The 20,530-nt window shown below is 36.6% G+C and overlaps 1 protein-coding gene and 1 long non-coding RNA gene across 2 annotated transcripts in view; both read left to right on the forward strand.

Annotated features, from left to right (window-relative positions):
* Window positions 1-20,530, forward strand: part of LOC140236591 (uncharacterized) — a 98,452-nt gene that overhangs the window by 22,363 nt on the left and 55,559 nt on the right. Inside the window, exons 11-21 of the mRNA XM_072316517.1 lie at window positions 813-920; window positions 5,017-5,178; window positions 6,564-6,693; window positions 7,533-7,681; window positions 8,568-8,651; window positions 12,743-13,030; window positions 13,827-13,846; window positions 16,151-16,307; window positions 17,605-17,625; window positions 19,368-19,493; window positions 20,087-20,098. Coding sequence (XP_072172618.1) covers window positions 813-920; window positions 5,017-5,178; window positions 6,564-6,693; window positions 7,533-7,681; window positions 8,568-8,651; window positions 12,743-13,030; window positions 13,827-13,846; window positions 16,151-16,307; window positions 17,605-17,625; window positions 19,368-19,493; window positions 20,087-20,098 — 1,257 coding nt within the window. The remainder of the gene's footprint in view (window positions 1-812; window positions 921-5,016; window positions 5,179-6,563; window positions 6,694-7,532; window positions 7,682-8,567; window positions 8,652-12,742; window positions 13,031-13,826; window positions 13,847-16,150; window positions 16,308-17,604; window positions 17,626-19,367; window positions 19,494-20,086; window positions 20,099-20,530) is intronic.
* LOC140236815 (uncharacterized) lies at window positions 8,656-11,898 on the forward strand. Its single transcript, XR_011901794.1, has 3 exons — window positions 8,656-8,726; window positions 11,172-11,192; window positions 11,792-11,898. It is a non-coding gene; the product is annotated as an uncharacterized lncRNA (long non-coding RNA).

Here is a 20,530-nt window from a genome sequence, read left to right on the forward strand (position 1 = left end):
CCGCATATTTTGAGGTTTTCATATGCGCACTAAAGTGTGTGCTGTAGTTTCTGCTAGGGTGAGGTGCGCTGTGCAGCTGGAAGTTGGTGACATAACAAAAGGCTTCTATAATGGAAAATATGCGATTTTCAGTATACTGAATTATGCATACTTATGGGTGGAAATCACTGGAAGAAAAAGATCATTTGTGGAAATTAGCTGCTTTGGCAGAGGTCTTAGCTCTGAGAGTGCTTCTCTAGTTTCTTCCTGGAAATATAATTGAAATCAAGAGATTATCATGCAGAGGGCTGGAGGTACGAGGTATGAGTTTTCGTCAACTTTATTTGCTCTCTGTATGAATGAAATTTGTCAGATTGCAACTGTTGAACTTCATTTTAACAAACATGTTGGGAAAGAAAGGTACTAGCAAGAAGCGAACCTGTCATCTACTTTTTTCAGAACAATGAAACTGCCACCAGACTATCCCCGGTTGCCGGCAGTGACACGATGAACCTCAAACAAATACCCAAGCTCCAAAATTCCAACATTATTATGTTTTAAAGTACTACCACGCAGACAATTCACAGTAAATGAAGTCAAGAGGTTATTAAGCAGCGAGGGGTAAAGATATGAGCTATGAGCTTTCTTCAATTTTGTCAGCCCTCTGCACAAATGAAATTTGTAAAACTTTAGATCAGCCGTTGCGATCTTGCAAACTTCATTTGTACAGAGGGCAGACAGAATCACGAAAAAAAGAAATCATACCTCAGAAATATGACCGCTTCAATAGGTGCAAATGTTAGATCACTTCTTGCTCCTCTCTGTTTCTTTAGTATTATCTGCAGCCGCTGCATCTTCAAACACAGTGATAGGGAGGAGTCCATTCTCCTCCTTTTTTAAAAAATGGAAAAGGCTGGTGCCAAGACATACAGCTACTGGCAGTAAGTATGATTGTAATGTAAAATTCCCTCCATGTTCTATATTAGGGAGCTTTAGATTTGCGGCGCGGTCGTTTGAGACGATGAGTGCCTTGGACGTTCTCCTCTCTCCCTGCTTCGTGCTGAAAAGTAGCTTTATATTACGTGGAGACGCAACCTGTAAAAAATAAAATGGCGCCCCCATATGATCGGTGCATGAAGTAGCTCTCTACGTCATGAATTGAGTGGACGTGAAAATAGCCAAGAACGCGTAGTGAAAACTCAGATGACGCAAAGCTATAAATGGATCAAGTTTGATAAGCGATTTTGCTCATGCTCAGAACAGGGTTTTTCCCCTCTGAATGTCCCGTTGCAAAAATCTAAAGCTCCCTGTTGGCCTGGTCAGATAAAGTAATGATATCAGATGAACAGAATGCATGAGGTTTCATTGATTATAGTGGACATAGCATAAGACAATTACAGCATTTGAAGTTCTGTATTCCAGATTAACATAGGCTGAGCTGTTGCTTGATTTTTTCTTTCTCATTTTTGAGTAAATGTTTGTATACATCTTTATTACATTGATTTTTTTTTTCCAAATGCACCCTTTGTTGTTTCAGTTCCAAATGTGATTTCATTCTATCTCTTCAATTCATCTTTATTGAATACAACTCAATAAAGGTCAATCATGCCAAAAAATTTGACCTGTCCAAGTGAAAGGATTGAAATTACCAAATTAGAGAATGTGTGTGTGTTTGTGTGTCTGATTGCTGTGCTGGACCTTGCCTTGGATAATTGCACCACAAACAAATGTCTGGCCATTGTGTGGTTGGTCAGAAACTGAACAATAATCACTGTGGAAACAGCAATTATTATTTGATGCAAAATTTGAAGTTGGGGTAAAATGAGAATAGATGAGTGTATGTTGTTGTTATGTAGAGTGGAATTATGTCAGCAGGATTCTGAAGTATTCTCTCCCACTTCAAAGTGACTTGCAATTTCTATACAAACTGAATGGTAACCATATCATGATGTTCCTTCGTCCAATGTGGTATTGACTGGCGCATAGCACATGATGATCACTTTGAAAAGATAAAGAGGTTTCATACAAGAGATTGTGCGTGTTTTATACTGAAAATCCACCTCCATGCTACGATTGAACAAGCTCAACTCCTGCAAAATACAGCTAAGATGTTATATTTTAAGACCCTGAAGTACAGTGTAGCATTTAGGTGGTTAAATTATATTGAAAGTTATCAATGTGAACATCCAACTGAAATTTTTTGGGGGACATACTGTATTTCGTGATACTTCTGTTGGGTCACTATGAGGTGCTGCGGTTTAATTCTGTAATTGCCTTCCTTTTTAGCTATGTGGTATACATTGTAAATTCTGACTCTTGAAATATGATTCCAGTTGACTCCACTGTTCCTGGAACCCTCACAGTTTTCGTCATGATGTATGTATAATACAGTGAAACATTCAACACATGAATGAACAAACAAAAGTAAAAGTGATAACTTTTCCTTTTGAATAAATTCATTGAAACCAAAATCTTTTATGGCAGAGAAAAAGTTTACACTGAAGCATCTCTAATATCAAGAGAAACAGTGTTTGTTTGTTTTTTTTAATTCGTAGTTTGTAATGTCTGTAATTTTTAATTTAGTCATGCTGATTTAGGAATTTGCTGTTTTCATGTTTGTACCGAAGTGTGCTGGCCTGTATACAGTGTTTTTTAAGTTACATGGCCATTTTAAGGGAGATGTGATATTCTTCTTTCTCTCTTTTTATTTCTTTTTTTCTGTTTTGTCCCACAAGCAGCCTCTTCGAAGCGTAGACGGCGAAGGAGAAGAGCAGGTATGACATTCTTTTTTCTTTTTTTTTTTTTTACTTTCCTCCTCAAAGTCTCTGTGCTTTGATCATTTCCCCCCGCCCCCAATTGAATGAATACATTGTAGCTGCCATAATGTAGAGTTTTAAGAATGCAAATTGAATGATGGATGGAAAGAAGACGTCTCAAGAAGTATTTGCTTTATTTAGCTTACAATAATTGATTATCATTATTTCATATATCGTCGCTGGGGCGACAAGACCTCGTATCTACAAAATGTCAAATGTTCGGGAGAGCCAAAAAATGTGGCGGCCAGAGCACTGTGGCGAATGGGATAGCCTTTCCTTTGACATGCCATGGTGGCTTCATTTTTGGAGTAAGACAGTTGGGATTTGGACAGGACATCACTTAACCTATTATTTGACCATAAATCCAAAAAAGTCATTTTCATAAAAATTGTAGATACAAGGTCTTGTCACCCCAGCGACGATATATGTCCTGAACTGTTTCACTTTGTCGTTTTTTTTCTCAAATACACCTGTATGCTATTGGTATCTTGCACATGGTTACACCTAGAGCATTCGATTATTAGATGGATTTGGCCCCTTGTAAGTCCCATGTATTATTATTATTTTGTGCATGTTTCTGGAGTCATCCAGGGATTCAAATTCAATTTCAAATTTGTTTCTTTTTTCCACAGTAACAATATACAGATGTACATCTCACTTTCTTCAGGGACGGAAATGACAATGATAATGAGAATGGCAATGAATAACACTTATATAGCGCAAGTGCATCAATCCAGAAAAAAAAAAAATATTGAAATAAGATACAGCATTATGTCCATATGATATAACTACAACGAAAATAAGATTGAGTAAATAGATAAGTTTTCAGCAATGATTTGAAATAATGCATGTAAATTTGAACAGAGTAAACAATAATTGAAACCTTAAAGTAATGAAACATTGCAATAAGTGCTGAGGAGATAAAAGTGAAATATCAGTATGCACTGTGTAAAAAACAGAGGAACCCACTGAAAAGACAATACTTGTAGAGTGTGAGCTCCTCTTGGGAAAAAAAATGATATATTGATGTTATTTACAAGAACATCCCAGGTAACCTTGAAATGATATTTAAAAGTGATTTCTCCCCAGGTCATGAAAAATTTGTTGGAAATAATAATTGAATTGAATCGAATAATCTCTTCTCATTTACAAATATTGCAATTTTGTCCCATATGTAAATATATATACTTTTGTATCTTACATAAAGTGTAAGCAGCTAGTGTAACATTGTTGTGTAATGATTAGACAGGTGGTTTAATAGAATATCATGTTTTCTTTTTCTTCTGTGTGTTCATGCTACCATACTCCACTCACCCAAGTTACCCAACTTTCCAAGAGGGTGATGACATCAATCCTCAGTGGAAAAATTCGTAAGTTAATGCGTCCACATGAATTATTAAGTTTTTGTCATGTGCTGCCCTCTAATAAAATGGGAACTGCAAATCATCATGTCACAAAGAAGAATGCAATAAAGAAATATAAAACTATGAATACTGCTTTGCTGGGATAATCTGAGATACGTTGTACCCGCTGTTTATAACATATTTACTTCAAAACTTGCATTTTAACATTTTCCAACTACGTAAACTTTTGAAACTTCTCTTCACACTTATTTGCAGCCATATGATTAATCCTGCACTCGCCATGATATTTTGAGACCGATGAACAAATTACCTTTAAGATCCACGAAGGGCAAATTTGTCAATCAATTTCAATTAAAATATTAAACTCGACAAGACAATCCTTTGTTTGAACAAAGGATGAAATGATTGTTGGAAATTATGTGCTTAGTGTGTTTTATTAAAGGTCCTGTTTACCTTTGGGAGCAGTGATTTTAAAAATGTTCAAGATATCACTTTTGATGCATACAATTGTGTAGGACAGTTGTATCACAAAACATCCTATCATATAATGCAATAAAGCCTAAAATGTAAGGAGATATCGCTATTATTTTCATTAAACCATAACTGTAGACAGTTTAGTCTGGAAGCATTTTTATCATAACTATTGTTCACATTTTGTATATTAACAATACCTAACATTCATTATACTGGTTCAAACTTTTACACTGGTTGTTTCCATCCCTAACTCACATTTTAGAACTATTTCAAAGCAATAATGCTGGGTTGTTGTTTTATCTGCAAATGGTAAATTATGCCTTTAAGTACATATCTCTCCTCCCTGCCCCCTCTTTCTCTCCCTGCTCCATACCTACCTAAAGTCAAGAGGAGCCAAATTAAATTCTACTCATATCAGAGTGTGGCCACCCAGACCAATGAAGTTCTTGGCTTTTCCAGCGGCAGTGACAGTCCTCGACAGAGACCTCGAAGAAGACCAGAGGTCAAAGAATACGAGGAGACAGATGACGGAGAAGTTTTTTATGGTAATTTTGATGGATGCAAAATATTGCAAAGTGTGTTTTTAGCATGCCGTAACTAAGTGTATTAACCACACTCTTTCCCCCCGCTAGCAGATGTAGCGGGTCAAAATTCACAATGCGGTTTTATACATCATTGTAGCCAAAGACCTACCGCATCTCTGCGTATAGTATGCAGACAGTGTTCACCAATGTGTACAATGTACCATTCTCAACTTGCCTGTGGATGGTTAGGATAGTTGAATGTTCAAAAAGAACACATTGGAGACATTCTAATCAGTTGAAATTTAATAGCACATGGGTCTATTGCCAAGCAAAGGAAAATTAATCAATGACTAAATAATCAAGAGCAAAAAATCCTTCTTTTCTATTTGGTTAATTCTATCTTATTCTGTCATTCCTGAAAGTTCCCGGAAGTTGGTGAAATAATTTCCTTTTCGTTGGCCATTCTACTGCATATTTTCTTCCGTTTTTGTGGCACAAAAATCAATAATTTTCTCCCCAAACATTTCGTTTAATTCAACCAACATGTCAGCAGTATCTCCACCCACTGCATGACAGAATCCCGTTGCACGTTGGCGGGCTGTCATTTTATTTTCAACCCCCGATGGCCGCAAAAAGGGAATTCGGTTTTTACATGGGTGCGGATAATACACCATTATTTATGGTAGTGCTTTTACAACTTGCTTTACATAAAACCTTGAAGTTATACTTTTTTCCGTATTAAGCATATCTTTCTTCATCCAAAATAAAACATATTTTTGAAATAAAAATAGGATGCTTCATATGATGTCAAATTTTTCCTACTTTTTGACCAAGCTACATGTTTTTGCCTTCAGAATATGTTCTTTTTTCTTTGAATTCAGAATATTTCATTTTTTCTCAGAATAAATTTGTCTTTTGTTATGCACTGGTTAGCATCCTTTGTTCACTTGAGTCAAATTCAAAATTGTCTTGAAATATTTGGACAGAAACAATTATAGTGCTACACAGTATGATAAACATACATGTACAAAAATTTACTGTACCACTATCTGATGCACACAAATGCAGGTTAAAAAGTGAATTTTGGAAAGTCATCTGTGACATGCTAAAAGTTCACGGATTTTACCTCATCTACAATATTCTTTCTTTCTTGCTATTTATTTCCACATGCAAATAATGCAAAATTAGTGGAAAGTAACATACATGATTTGTACAAGAAGCTGAAATGGCCTGAAGCAAATACAAATGCAAACAGTTGTGTAACAAAAGTATGATACACCCCTGCACATTCATGCACATAATATTACAGTCTGTGACAAGGATTGAAGAAATGGATGCCAGAATATAGTTACATTTTCATTTGTTCATTTTTCTTTTCTTTTTTTCTTTTTTGATCTGGTTACCAGTGGCTACATCGTGCGAAGCGGCATATGAAGAAAATGGCCGATTAGACGAGTACCAGCTGATCGATCCGGATGTGGAGGGCCCATTGGAGCCCTTCAGAGCAGAGTGTTATCAGAGAGAGAGTGACCGTGAGTAACTGTAGACATCAATGTTTGGAAAGAATTTCATTTATTTCCCCAATTACTTGCAAATAAAAAAATAATGATTTGTATTCACAGTATATATATTTATGTATAATCTGATTTGCAGCAAAAGAAGTTTGCTAAGGTGTAGTAGTGGTAGGGTTAAAAAAAATGATGGTAGTATTGTGAGTAGTAGTAAAGAAGTAAAAAATAGTAGTAGTTGTAGTAGAAGTAGTTTCAGTATGTATTAGTAGGAGAAGGAGCAGTATTTGAAAAGGAATGATTGTTTAAAAGTAGACAGGGTTTCTCACTTTATTAACCAAGGGACAAACCAAAAAGATACCTGGATTTGTTCATAGTGTCTCAGTTGTTTGCTGCTTCTGGGGTAACTAAAAAAAATTGAAGGTAAAAAAAAACAAACAAACAAACTTCCAAATTATATCGCCAAGTTCTGAAATGTTTCCAAGACCTGATAGTGATTGCCTGTTTGTTTGTTTTTTTCTTGGGGGGGGGGGGGAAGGGGTGGGAAAAGAATTTGAGATTTAGAACTACTACTGATCAACAATGATGGCATGAAGTTAATTTTGATAAATGTGAATTCAGACATTAATTCAAAAACTGGAACTTAATCTTTCAAAAAGTATTCATGAAAGCAAACTGATTTTTCAATGATGTAATGTTTCTAATGTTTCCTTTTTCCCCCTCCCCCCCCCCCCAAAAAAAAAATGAAGAAAAAATTATTACAGAGGTAAAAAGTAGGAACGGATTCATCGACGCGAGTGTTAGTGATGGTGGGCCATTTTCTGCCACTATCTCATACGGCAACGCCACCGCTTCCTCGCACGGCAGTGCCAGCATCGCGCAGCTGCGAGCTATGGTGGCAAATTTCTACAACTGCTCGCAGACGGTTGAGTTCCTGTGCCGCAGGACCGCTCCGACGAATGGCGGCCATGTCAATGCTTTCCTGCAATCTCCAGATGGTAAAGAGCAAACTGCAGGTAAGGAGCAACTCCCAGTTTGAAAAGACAACTGATAGAGACAGATCATATTAAGACAGAAGAACAGAAATCTTCAAAATGGTTGACATGTAAATGTTGGCCATGTGCTCAACTCACAGTAAATTTCTGAAGCAATTCTGATTCAGTGAGTCAGTAGGAATCCTGTGATACAGACGCTCAGACATTTTACAATGCCCCCCCCCCCCCCCTGCCCGCAGATACATACATACATGCATGCACATATGTGCAAAATAGTGGCAGTTAGTACCACAGCTCAAAATGAGCAAATCAAGAGAAAAGAGGACTTGGCAACAAATAATGTGCAAGGTTATTTAAGCCCATTTTTTCAGGGGGACAGAGGCTTAATAAAGGTCTTGCAAATGTTCATATCAAGATTAGATTACCGGGTAATATATCAAGTTTTGTCAAGGACTCAATGTCATTTTCCCAAGATTGCTCGCAACAGAATGCCTAAATTATTTTTCTGTCTATTACTTGTTACTGTATACACCATATATTTCGCGAATCTAAATTTCCGCGAATCGGGAATTCCCTACGTTTCCGTGAGTGGTTAAATTTGCGATCGTGGAGTCCTGTACTGAGCGGAGAAGTGTACACGCATACGTCACATTCACATCGGGATCAGAGTCAATATTTTCGCGTGTCTTTAATTTTGCGAATAGCACCTGACTGTGCAAAATTTGCGAAACTAAAAACCTCGCGAAATATTCGGTGTATACAGTAAGTTAAGGGTGGCGATTTGATCACATTATGCATCTACAGAATTCACAACTTTGCACTATCAATGTGATGTACACGGCTTGTCAGAATGTGTGCATGGCAACTGAGTGATAGCATTGTTTCCTTTCTCTTTCTTCCCCTGCAGGGGACATCTGTGAGGATGCCACCACCACCAAAAGTGACGTCCATGTAGTTACCTTTTCGGACAGGGCATCTCTGCCCCTCAGCGGTGTTACCCTCTCTACAGTTACGGGGGTAGATGCTAAAGTCGTTGTCGGGCCCGTTCAGTGTTACAATGACAAGAGTAAGTACAGGTGTTATCTTTCTGACATGTTTTGGTACACTTGCTTCTTGTTCTCTTTTAGAACTTTTTCTATCAAAGAGTAAGTACAGGTGTTGTCCTTGTGACATGTTTCGGTACATTTGCTTCTTATTCTCTTTTAGAACTTTTTCGACTCAGTTCAATGCAAGCCATCTTTTAATAAGGACAGAATTTCCACCACTGAACATTGATGCTGTACAGCTCAGGATGATTTATTTTATGACATCATTTCCGTGCTATATCATTCTTGCAAAATACGGGTATTCCAGCATCATGACTGAGATAATTTAATTTTTTTTTTTTAACACCCAAGAGAAACATTAACTGGTATAATGTGCTCCAGTGCTACACTTATCAAGCAATCCTAACCCAATGACAAAAATGTGAAGTAATGAGCCATGTATTATACATGTTTAGATATTTGTACTAATGTACAGCTGTAAATGGCTACATAGATATACAGACAGATTCATAAATACACTCAGCAAAAAAAAAAAAGAAGAGAAAGTTACGAACACTTTTCCATTGCATATTTTTCATAGAATATTTGGATAAAAATCTATGAGTCTTATACTGTCTTAAAGATTATTCAGCTGACTGTCAACATGGTAGGTTAATACAAGGGGAAATTTTACGTATGATTGAACACATTAGTTTTTGTCTTCCAAGGCACAAAAGTAAAAATGACAGAAATCAACATTTTGTCATTCATTTGCAAAAATCTGCGCTTGAATGTTATGTTTTGTTATGAATGAAATGTTAAGCGCTTAGAAACTACTGTAATAAGCGCTATATAAATGTACATTATTATTATTATTATTATTGAAGATAGCATTGATCACAAAAAAAACACAATTTAACAAAATGATAGACATGAATGAATAGCAAAAATAAGTTTTTATTCCCTTGTATCTCTTTATACCCTCAAACAAAAACAGGTGGGAAACTAAAGGGGAAAATAAGATTTATTTTTTTTTGTCAACTCAAAGGACAGATGGAATAAGCTGCAAAGGAGATAAAATGAATTTGAAAGAATTTCTGTATTTTTGTCCCCGCCGAACGAGTTCGAGCAGGGGACTATGAAACGGGCTCCGTACGTGTGTGTGTCTGTGCGTCCGTGCGTCCGTCCGTTCGTGTGTGCGTCCGTGTGTGATCAAAATGTTAAATTTGCTACTTCTCTGTCATTTATGAGCCAACTTTGATTCTGTTTGCTTTATATGATAGCACTACATGGGAGCTTTGAAACTTCTACACAGAATTTCAGTTATGACCTTTGACCTTGACCTTTGACCTATATTGTACATTTTGCTACAAAATGCTACTCCTTCGCCATTTCTAACCCGATTTCGATTCCGTTTGCTTTATGTGATGGCACTAGGTGAGGGCTTCAAAACTTCTACACAGAATTTTGACCTTTGACTTCTTTGACCTTTGACCTTGATTTTTTACCTATATTGTACATTTTGCTACTCCTTCGCCATTTCTAACCCGATTTCGATTCTGTTTGCTTTATGTGATGGCACTAGGTGAGGGCTTCAAAACTTCTACACAGAATTTTGACCTTTGACTTCTTTGACCTTTGACCTTGATTTTTTACCTATATTGCACATTTTGCTACAAAATGCTACTTCCGGCGGGGACATATATTACGCACCGCGTAATTTCTACTTTTCCTTGTATTTTTTAATTTGGGAATTTAAGAATTCATGAGACAAATTTAAGAACTAAAAATCGTTTTCAATTTTCTGAATTTGAAATAACATTTCAAATTTTAACCATATTTGTTAATATTGTTCTGAATTTGAAATAACATTTCAAATTTTAACCATATTTGTTAATATTGCTCTTTTCTAATGCCACTTAAACTTGGATTTGACAGAAGATTCTTCATTCTCTCCATTATTTTTGCCTTTTTTATCTTTGCAGCTACAAAAACATTGAAAAGATCAGTGGGTAATTTTTTCAAATTTGTGGGTTTTTTTATTGTGTTAAATTTGTCTTTTGTTCTCATTGTTATATGGAAGAGCACATGTGATTGAATGAGAACTTCTCCATTTTTGCAATGTTTACTTTGTTGTGCCTTGGTAGAGAAAAAATGAATGTACTCACTCATGCGTAAAATTCCCCATTTTAATGACCTACCAGGTTGATAGCCAATTAGATAACCCTTAACATGGTATATAAAACATCAATATTTAGCCAAATATTCCATCAGAAATATGATCTTGAAAAGTGTTTACTTTTTTTGCTGATTGTACACAGGAAGAAGATGATGATGTTGCATTTATTTTGTGGTAAAACAACTCATACTACAAATAAAGTGCATTCATGTGACAACAATCACTGCTATGTATAGGATATGAGGTGAAAATAGAAACAAACTTACAACTTTGTGGTCAATTTTCTTCTTAATGCTCTCACAATCAGATGTGAAGGTGATACCTCCAGGTAAGTTTTCAGTTTTGATTCCTCTTGTATTTAACATGTTGTGTTTTAAAAAGTATGTGTAGTTTGAAGTACCAGATATATCCTCTTGAAATTTGAAAATGTCAGTTGAATATACAGCTCACATAACTTTGAGGCACACTGTAAAACGTGAAATACTTTGCATTTTTTGAAATATTTTCACGTTTCTTGCTCTACTGAATCACAGCAAAAGTAACAAATTGACATTTCTTATTAAATATCGAAATAATGTTTTCAAAAAAAAAAAAACATTATCACTGAGAATTTGATCATGATCTATTGGTTGAAATTGACTCAGCATAGGAAAATAATCATATGCAAGTTTCTACTTTTACAGTATGACTTGCTAATGTGGATACATTGTGTTTAGTCATGTAGCAGAGGAGTGATAACATTGGAATTGCACCAAAAAGAAAAAAAAAATATCTTAACTGATGCTTTTTAATTGTCATGAAGCTGACTTTCAAGGTTTATTGACCATCCTTGTGGGAAGTGCCCCATATAAACCCTGAGCGAGTTCTGGCAATCTGTAGCCTTACCAATGCCTACTATCATGAAATGTCCCGCTCATTACCTTGCAGTAATCCTTAGGTCTTGCTATGAGTTAAAGAGAGAGGGCTACCTGAGGGAAAACACCACCGACCGGTACCTGATTGACCCCAATCCCGATGATGCCGCGCCTGCTGAGTGGGTCGAGTGCAATGGAGACGGTAAAATACAAATTTGGCGCATCGTAAGCTATTCTCAGATCAAGCCATGACAATCTGTGTCGTGTCATTTCAATTTTTCCAGCTGGTTTTTGGTTCCTGATTCTTATCGGCATGCCACTGAAGGGGCCAAGCAGTATCATTTTATTCAGACTGTCTGTTCATCAGCCCAAGAGCTTATTAATAGAATAGGTCTACATTGCAAGAAAAAGAATGGCCTCCTTGCTAGATATTTAGCCCTGGAAAGTTCAATGAAGTGTAAATGTGCTCGTATCAGGGCACTTACCCCCCCCCCCCCCCCCCCCCCCCCCCCCCCCGCCTAAATACTGGTTAGTGATAAGGTTAGAGGAAAGATTAGGATTAGGGTTAGGTTTAGAGTTAGAGTTTGGGTTGGGATTGGGAATATAGGGTTAGGGTCAGGGGAAGGGTCTGGGGTAATTGTCTAGGGGGTGATTGTCCTAGACCTGTATTGAATGCGGTAAACCCTCCCAACCCAAATGGTCACGATTGATAAACTTGTATACATTTATTTTGGAGTCGTACCTTTAGAATATGGGTAATAGCATATGAAGGAGCAATGGTCAGTGTGTGGCACATATAGTCAAAGTTTCTAGTTTTTCACTGTGCCATTGATTACATTGCAACACAGACCATATGTACACCTTGATTCTGCTGGTTGTGGAACATAATTTCGCTGTACAAATTTGTTGATAATTTCAAGTGATGTAAATGGATAACAAATGCTAACACTGACATTTTTACATGTACTCTCACATTTTACATTCACTTCTATGTTTGACTCTTTGTGTGTGTGCGTGCATACAGGAACCACAATCATTGCCCATGACCGGATGGGCAGCAACATGGTGCCTGCAGGAACCAACGTCTCGATGGAGCTCGCATACGATGCCTCGATGAAGCTGATGATGGACCTTATACAGGTGTCCCAAACCTGCCACCTGCAGCTCACGGCCTCCTGCTTCAACATGCCCTTCTTCAATGGCCAGGAGGCCCTGGCCCACTGGACGCCATTTAACGACACCGAGATGTACCGCTGGTTTGTGGGAAACGCGACGGAGGGCCGACAAGGGTGCCCCTGCTCCATCAGGGAGGGTATCTAAAAAAACACAAAATTACTACCGTACTTACTGTAAAAGCAGAAATTCTTGCGGTGTGGAAAATTTTGCCCATTTCGCTCAAGCCGAAACTAGCACGAAAATAAAGGCACGCAAATAGTTTTGCGTGTCATATCTTTCAGTAGTTAATGTCCTGATTCCACAGAATTAAAAACACACTAAATTCATCTCATCAGGCCGAGAGTGAAAAATTACTCATGTGGAAATATCCACTTCTACAGTAATCCTTAAAGTTTCATGTCTATGCTCTGTGTCTGTTATGCTATGCATGTCTTGTACGCAATGTCTTATGCCTTATGCCATGGTATATGCTTCATGTCCTATGCCTTATCTCTTTTGCAAGATGTCTTATGCCTTATGTTTAACCTGATGTGTTACATAGTCTGACTTGTTTTGTTTTTAAGGCCATCACAAATGTAGATGAACAGAAATTGACTCTGATATAAATATTCATATATTGGAGGGATGTTAAAGATGTTCAGGAGAAGTCCTCTTAATCAGTGACGCAGTGAAATAAACAGACGTTAACATAGTTCAACAAGGCAAGAGATTGTTTTCCTTCGTAGGAGTCTCGATAATTTTTTTTAAAGGAAATAATTGTAAAATTCATTTTTTGTCAGTGTATCTGTCCTGTAGCATAAGCAGAGTCTTTGCCAGTTGGTTCCCTGAAGTCGGTCATTTAATCAGTAGTAAATGATGTCTGTCCACCTGAAGTATCTATTTCTTATGTGCTTGTTCTCTGACCAAATTTTCCAATTTGGATCATCGTACAGCAGGCTGTGACACCGAAGGGGTATGCGTTCCTATTCCTCTGTGCATGTGCAAACCTCAACAGTTCTTGTAGTTAGGATTGTCACCCCAGCCTTTTGTTGGTTGACTATGAGCTCCGTTGACAGGATCCCTAATATAAAACTAGCCGCTCCTACATGTATCATTGCAGTTAGTCAACTATGTGTTAACTCATAGTTGGGAAGTGCTGCATGGATTAATCATCTAAAGATGATAACACCCATGCGAAGTAATATGCCTATCCTGTGATTTAGCCATTCAAATTGTGGTTCAGCCATCCTGGTATCTCTTCTTCAACCTGCCATCAATGCATCCATTACATTGTCAGTGTTAGGTGCTCAGGCTGCTTGACAAGTTAGAAAGTGTCATGTATGCATCCACCCTCTATGGGAGATGGAAGCATTTTACTCTGGGGGTCATTAGTTCAACTCCAGCAATGTTTTCTTTAAGCAGCTATTTGTAGTGACTTAATTCCTCTTTTAGCAAAGTTTTCTCTTTGCAGCTTGTGGTGACTGCCTCTTTCAGCAAAGTTTTCCATGAGCATATGCAGTATATTCTGACTCATTGTCCCCGCCGAACGAGTTCGAGCAGGGGACTATGAAACGGGCTCCGTACGTGTTTGTGTCCGTGTGTGTGTCCATCTGTCGTTGTGTGCGTCTGTGTGTGATCAAAATGTTCAATTTGCTACTTCTCTGTCATTTATGAGCCAATTTTGATTCTGTTTGCTTTATATGATAGCACTACATGGGAGCTTTGAAACTTCTACACAGAATTTCAGTTGTGACCTTTGACCTTGACCTTTGACCTGTATTGTACATTTTGCTACAAAATGCTACTCCTTCGCCATTTCTAACCCGATTTCGATTCCGTTTGCTTTATGTGATGGCACTAGGTGAGGGCTTCAAAACTTGTACACAGAATTTTGACCTTTGACTTCTTTGACCTTTGACCTTGATTTTTACCTATATTGTACAATTTGTACATTGGCTACAAAATGCTACCCCTTCGCCATTTCTAACCCGATTTTGATTCCGTTTGCTTTATGTGATGGCACTAGGTGAGGGCTTCAAAACTTCTACACAGAATTTTGACCTTTGACTTCTTTGACCTTTGACCTTGATTTTTACCTATATTGTACAATTTGTACATTGGCTACAAAATGCTACCCCTTCGCCATTTCTAACCCGATTTTGATTCCGTTTGCTTTATGTGATAGCACTAGGTGAGGGCTTCAAAACTTCTACACAGAATTTTGACCTTTGACTTCTTTGACCTTTGACCTTGATTTTTGACCTATATTGTACATTTTGTTACAAAATGCTACTTCCGGCGGGGAGATATATTACGCACCGCGTAATTTCTACTTTTCCTTTTTCTTTCTGCAAAGCTTTCCATCATTACCACTTATTCTGACTCCTTTCAGCAAAAATTTCCTTTGACATCTTGTCATAGTAACTCTTTTAGCAGATATTCTTTCTGTATCTCATAGTTACTCCCTATTTCACTAAAGCTTATTACCTCCACCAAGGGAGGAGGTTATGTTTTTATTGCCGTTGGTTTGTTTATCTGTGTGCAAATCGGGCAATTTAAATACGTGCATTAAAGTGCATGCTCTGGTTTCTGCTAGGGCGAGGCGCGCTGCCCAGCTGAGGGTTGATGATGCAACAAAAGGCTTCTATTTTGGGAAATTGGACGATTTTCAGCATGCGTACATATAGGTAGAAATCACTGATCTCTATGGAAGAACAAGATCATTGGTGGAAATTAGCTGCTCAGCGGAGGTCTACGCTCTCAGAGTGCTTCTCTAGTTTAGCATCTTATTTTGGCGACTCTCTTTCAGAAAAGTCTCCTTATGGCATTTTCTTGTGGTGAATCCCTCTTTTTAGCAAAGGTGTATTTTCTTTTTTTTGGGGGGGGGATCTTGGGATTCTGTCTTTCAGCAAAGTTTTCTTTGGCATCTTCTTGTGGTGATTCCTTCTTTCAACAAAGTTTTCTTTGGGCGTCTTCTTGACATTTCTAGTTTATCAATAAGCATCATAATCCATGGCAACAAATTTGAGCCATGGGACATAAACAAGGAGTTTGAAATGAAAGAATGCTCTCTGAGCTTGCCTGGAAAAGGACAAGAGTAATATTGAATTGCTGTGACCATGTATAAACCATAAATTTCAGTATTCATGCAGGCCTTCTTCATACCATATTCATCTCAACTTAAATTATGGAGGGAGGAGGCAGACACTCTTATTCTCTTTTTGGTAGGTCGCATCTTGAAGCTCCTGAGTTTTCATGATATCCCTTTTTGATGCAGAACTTGTGCAACTGTGACACCGCTGATGGACACGAAGCAATCGACCAGCTCACACTGCCAGTGCCTGCCGTCAAGATCTTTGTCCAAAATGTGGTCGGGACAGGCAACAAACTTGAGATCAGAGGGTTTGAGTGCAAAGGTTCTCGGTCTAGTGGAGGTACGATACAGAACCACATACTAGATAGTTTTCAAGAATTTTTTTTTTTTTGGGGGGGGGGGGGTGAGAACAGAGCCAGGAAACTACAAATATATTGAATTTTCACTTGAGATATTTGACCCATATCAAGTCATCGAATTGTTTAGAGCTCTGTCTTTTTTTCCTTTACTTTTTTGTCTCACAATGTTTTGTACTTTTAATATACAATGTATGCACTGTTAGTGTTTCAGTAGGTAACATCAGAAGATAATTTGGGTCAACTTGTTCTCTGAAAGTATTGTTTGTTATGGTTGCACAATTTCATAAGTTTTTCGAAGTGCTAAATTCATATGTCGCTTCTTAAATTGGCCTCACATTGTAGAAGTGTAGAGTTAAATCCTGTTTCTCTTTCATTTTGGTAAATTGTTGAAAGTTTCCCTTGATTTCATGCAGACTTGATAAATTTCACTAGTTTCACTTATCCTGTGTCCGATTTGAGATATGCAGTGACAACATTAGAGTTGCCATTTTAATGATGAATAAGATTATAATCTCCACAGAAAAATTCCCCAAGGAATGAAAGAGTAAAAAAGGTCACAAAGTCTTGATATTTTTCTTACCTCTATCCTACAGATGCAATGTAGTGAAAACAGTGAGCATTGAGGCTCTCTATCAATCTTTTGTTATTGTGTTTTGTTACCATGGTTACTTGAAGACTTCTTGTGGGTTTCATTACTATAATCTGTGATAAATGTATGTGTATATGAAGGGTTTGTTTGCAAAAACTGATAAGTCCATTTTTGAAGATTTTGAAGTACGGTCTCTGTCATAAAGTACAAAATAATACCTTTTAAATGATATATTGGTCACTACTTATAAAGGTACATTTTTGAAGTTATGGTCAAAAGAAGCAAACATTTTCTTATTATTCTTTTTATTTTTCTTGATCTTTAATCGCAAATATCTCCATTTGGCAAATATGGACTTATCGGTTTTTGCGAACAAACTCTTCATATGCAATGCCAAATCCGCCCAGTGTTAAAGTACATTGTAAATCAGTCAATGGTCATTGCTGAAGGTAACATTGTGCAACTTAAGAGGTTTTGCTGTAACTATTTAATGGAATTCAGTGTGACTGAAGTACAAAGAAATATTTTTGGTTGTTCTTTTGTTTTATTTAATTTGGTTCTTGACATGTTTCATGGTGTTCCGGACCTGGTATAGGCAGTAAACGTAATCTGTTATGGCCATCATTGATATTCTTATTTTCCATTTGATGTAAATTTTCTGTATTCTGCATTTCTGTCACTGCTTTCAGGAGAGCTTCCAAGTGTTCCAGGTATGTCATTATCACATTTTTTTCCTTTCAAAGAACACTCAAAAGATACCTTGTCTACTCCTGTGTTGTAATGGGAAATTGCTTGCACCATTATTGGTTAGCAATAATGATAATACTCATCAAGTAGCCTGGAGATTAGTTTATGGCTGGCAGGACCAATGTCAGAGGAGTATTAATTTTAAAAATGCAAACAGAAGGAAACTGACCAGAAAAGAATATAATTTATTAGTGGAAAAATGAGCAAAGAAAATGGGATTCCATTGGGATTCAAACCCCGAGACCTCCGGATTGCTAGCCTGGTGCTCTACGGACTGAGCTATAGAAAGCCCTAGTTCAGTGTTCGTCCCAGAAACCCTAAATTCTCAATTGCTTGGATGGTCAGAAGCTATAGCAGTGTGTTTGTGTGTGACACACACACACACACACACACACACACACACTTAAACCTGGCATAAAGTAGGGCACATTTCTCTGAGGGAAAGGGGAAAGGGCTGTTCTGTGCAACAAATGACACTGAACAATTATTTTGACATAAGACCAGGGGGGGGGGGGGGAATCAACAAAAACCATATCAAGAGTTGAACAAGTAATCCAGTTTCCTTGTTCATACTCATACAGCCAACATTATTCAACACCTAGAAAGATTAGTGTTTAATGTGAAATAAATGTTCGTGTGCATTTTAATTTCACAAATTCTGTGAGAGCCAAGATTCGCAAAATTGAAATGCATGTGAAAGTTCTTGTCTACACTATAGGCATTAATTGTTAGAGGCAACTCACAAAAATTTCATGCTGCGAAAATTTCATGCCGCAAAAATATCATGTTTTACAGTATCTGACTGGTCGATAGGTCATCACTTGACATGCAATTAAAAATACCATTGCACTCTCAACAGCAATCAGTGTGCAATTTTTGTCAATCAATACTGGATATTGCACACTAATTTCACCATTTACATTTACTTCCGTAATATGTCTAATATGTCTATATGTCATAATGAATGTCTATGAGTGCAATGGACGGATTATTTCATGAGGTGAAAGATGAAATGATCCAATCAACCAAGTGCAGCCGAGTTAAATGGATCAGTAGTTTCATCTCTCACCAACTGAAATATACCGTCCATTGCACAAATGAACAAAAGCTTATTGTATGTTTTATATAACATCTAAAAATATGTAGGTCCTTGTCATTTGATGTTTAATGAATTAAGACATGAGAGAATGTGTGAGATCTGAGATCTATAGAGTATTGAGTGCTATACGTTAGTGCTTCTATACTCTTTGGTGGTAACTCTGAAGAGGCTACCCTGAATAAAGAAGACAATATTTATAATCATAATTAATAATATTGGTATTATTATTATCATTATTTTATTATTATTATTATTATTATTATTACTACTACTACTATTATGTTATCATTATTATTAATACAATTGTTATAATTATTATTATTATTATCATCATTATTATTATTATTATTATTATTATTATTATTATTATTATTATTATTATTATCATTATTATTATTATTATTATTATTATTATTATTATTATTATTATTATTATTATTATTATTATTATTATTATTATTATTATTATTATTATTATTATTATTATTATTATTATTATTATTATTATTATTATTATTATTATTATTATTATTATTATTATTATTATTATTATTATTATTATTATTATTATTATTATTATTACTATCTTCCTCCTTTATGCCTCAGTGGTGTCCACCTGTGAGGATCTGGTGCCTTTCAATCTGCCGTCTGGGTACTATACCATCGATCCCGACGGTCTCAGCAGTGGACTAGATCCGTTCGTCGTCTTCTGCAATTTCACCTACGAAAACGGTAAGGGTATAAGTCTGTGTCCGTATTGGTTAGCTGTCACATGAGAGTTTCTATCAAAATGCCATGTCTTTTATATGATAATTAAAAAAAAGGATTTCATTTGATCAGCTGAAGTATGCTTAAATAGATATTACCTTACTGGAGACTTTCATGTTATGCTGTCCTTTCATTTGTGTATTTTGTGTGATAAAGCAGAAGTTTTTTAGTTTGATTGAATTGATGAAGGTGAATTTTGTATTGTAAGACTCAGTTACAAATTGTATGTCTTAGCTTGTATTGTAACAATGTTGTTTGCTTGTATGAATCGACATGGAATCATGATATCAAACCAAATTGAAATAAAAAACATTAAAAAACCGTGTGTATGTTTGTGTATCTAAAAAAAAAAATACTTATTCTCTGTTGTTTTGTAGCTAAAACATTATGAAGGAAGTGACTAGAAGAAAAAAAAAATCACATCACTCCTGTAGTTGTCACTTGAAGCAGTCCGACTTGTAAATTTGTCATTGTTAGTTGCATCTTGCACCTGTTTTAAGATTTATCAGTTGACTCTTCAGCCTCTAAATTGCTACACTGTCTTTGTTTTATTACAGGTGTGGCAGATGGTGAGAATGTCGTCATGGTATTTGATACAAGACTCATTTGGAAAGCTTTGGGGGATTGATTCAAAAGCAGCCTCCTGCTAATTTTGATCCTATGGAACGGGGGCTACAAAAGCACCCCCACCACATTATTCGCAATCATTTTTTTTTTTTTAAGCAACATTGTTTTATGCTGAAATTTCGTGCCTTTCTTTCCCACGTCTTTCACATCTTGCACATATTTTGAGACCCAATTAGCAAAAATCAGGGATACGCTTGCCAAGATATGTGGCACATTTTTGTGACCAATGTCACCGAAAATGGCAGTTTTCAATGACTTTTATGTGTACAATGTCTGTAAAATGCATTGGATTTGCAAGAAGTGTGAGATCTATGTTTTCCCCTGGTTTTTCTCATATAGCATCCTTTTTGGTTATCATCAACTGTTCTAGGTAA

The sequence above is a fragment of the Diadema setosum genome, chromosome 13 (genome assembly GCF_964275005.1).
Source record: "Diadema setosum chromosome 13, eeDiaSeto1, whole genome shotgun sequence".
Classification (NCBI taxonomy): Eukaryota; Metazoa; Echinodermata; class Echinoidea; order Diadematoida; family Diadematidae; genus Diadema; species Diadema setosum.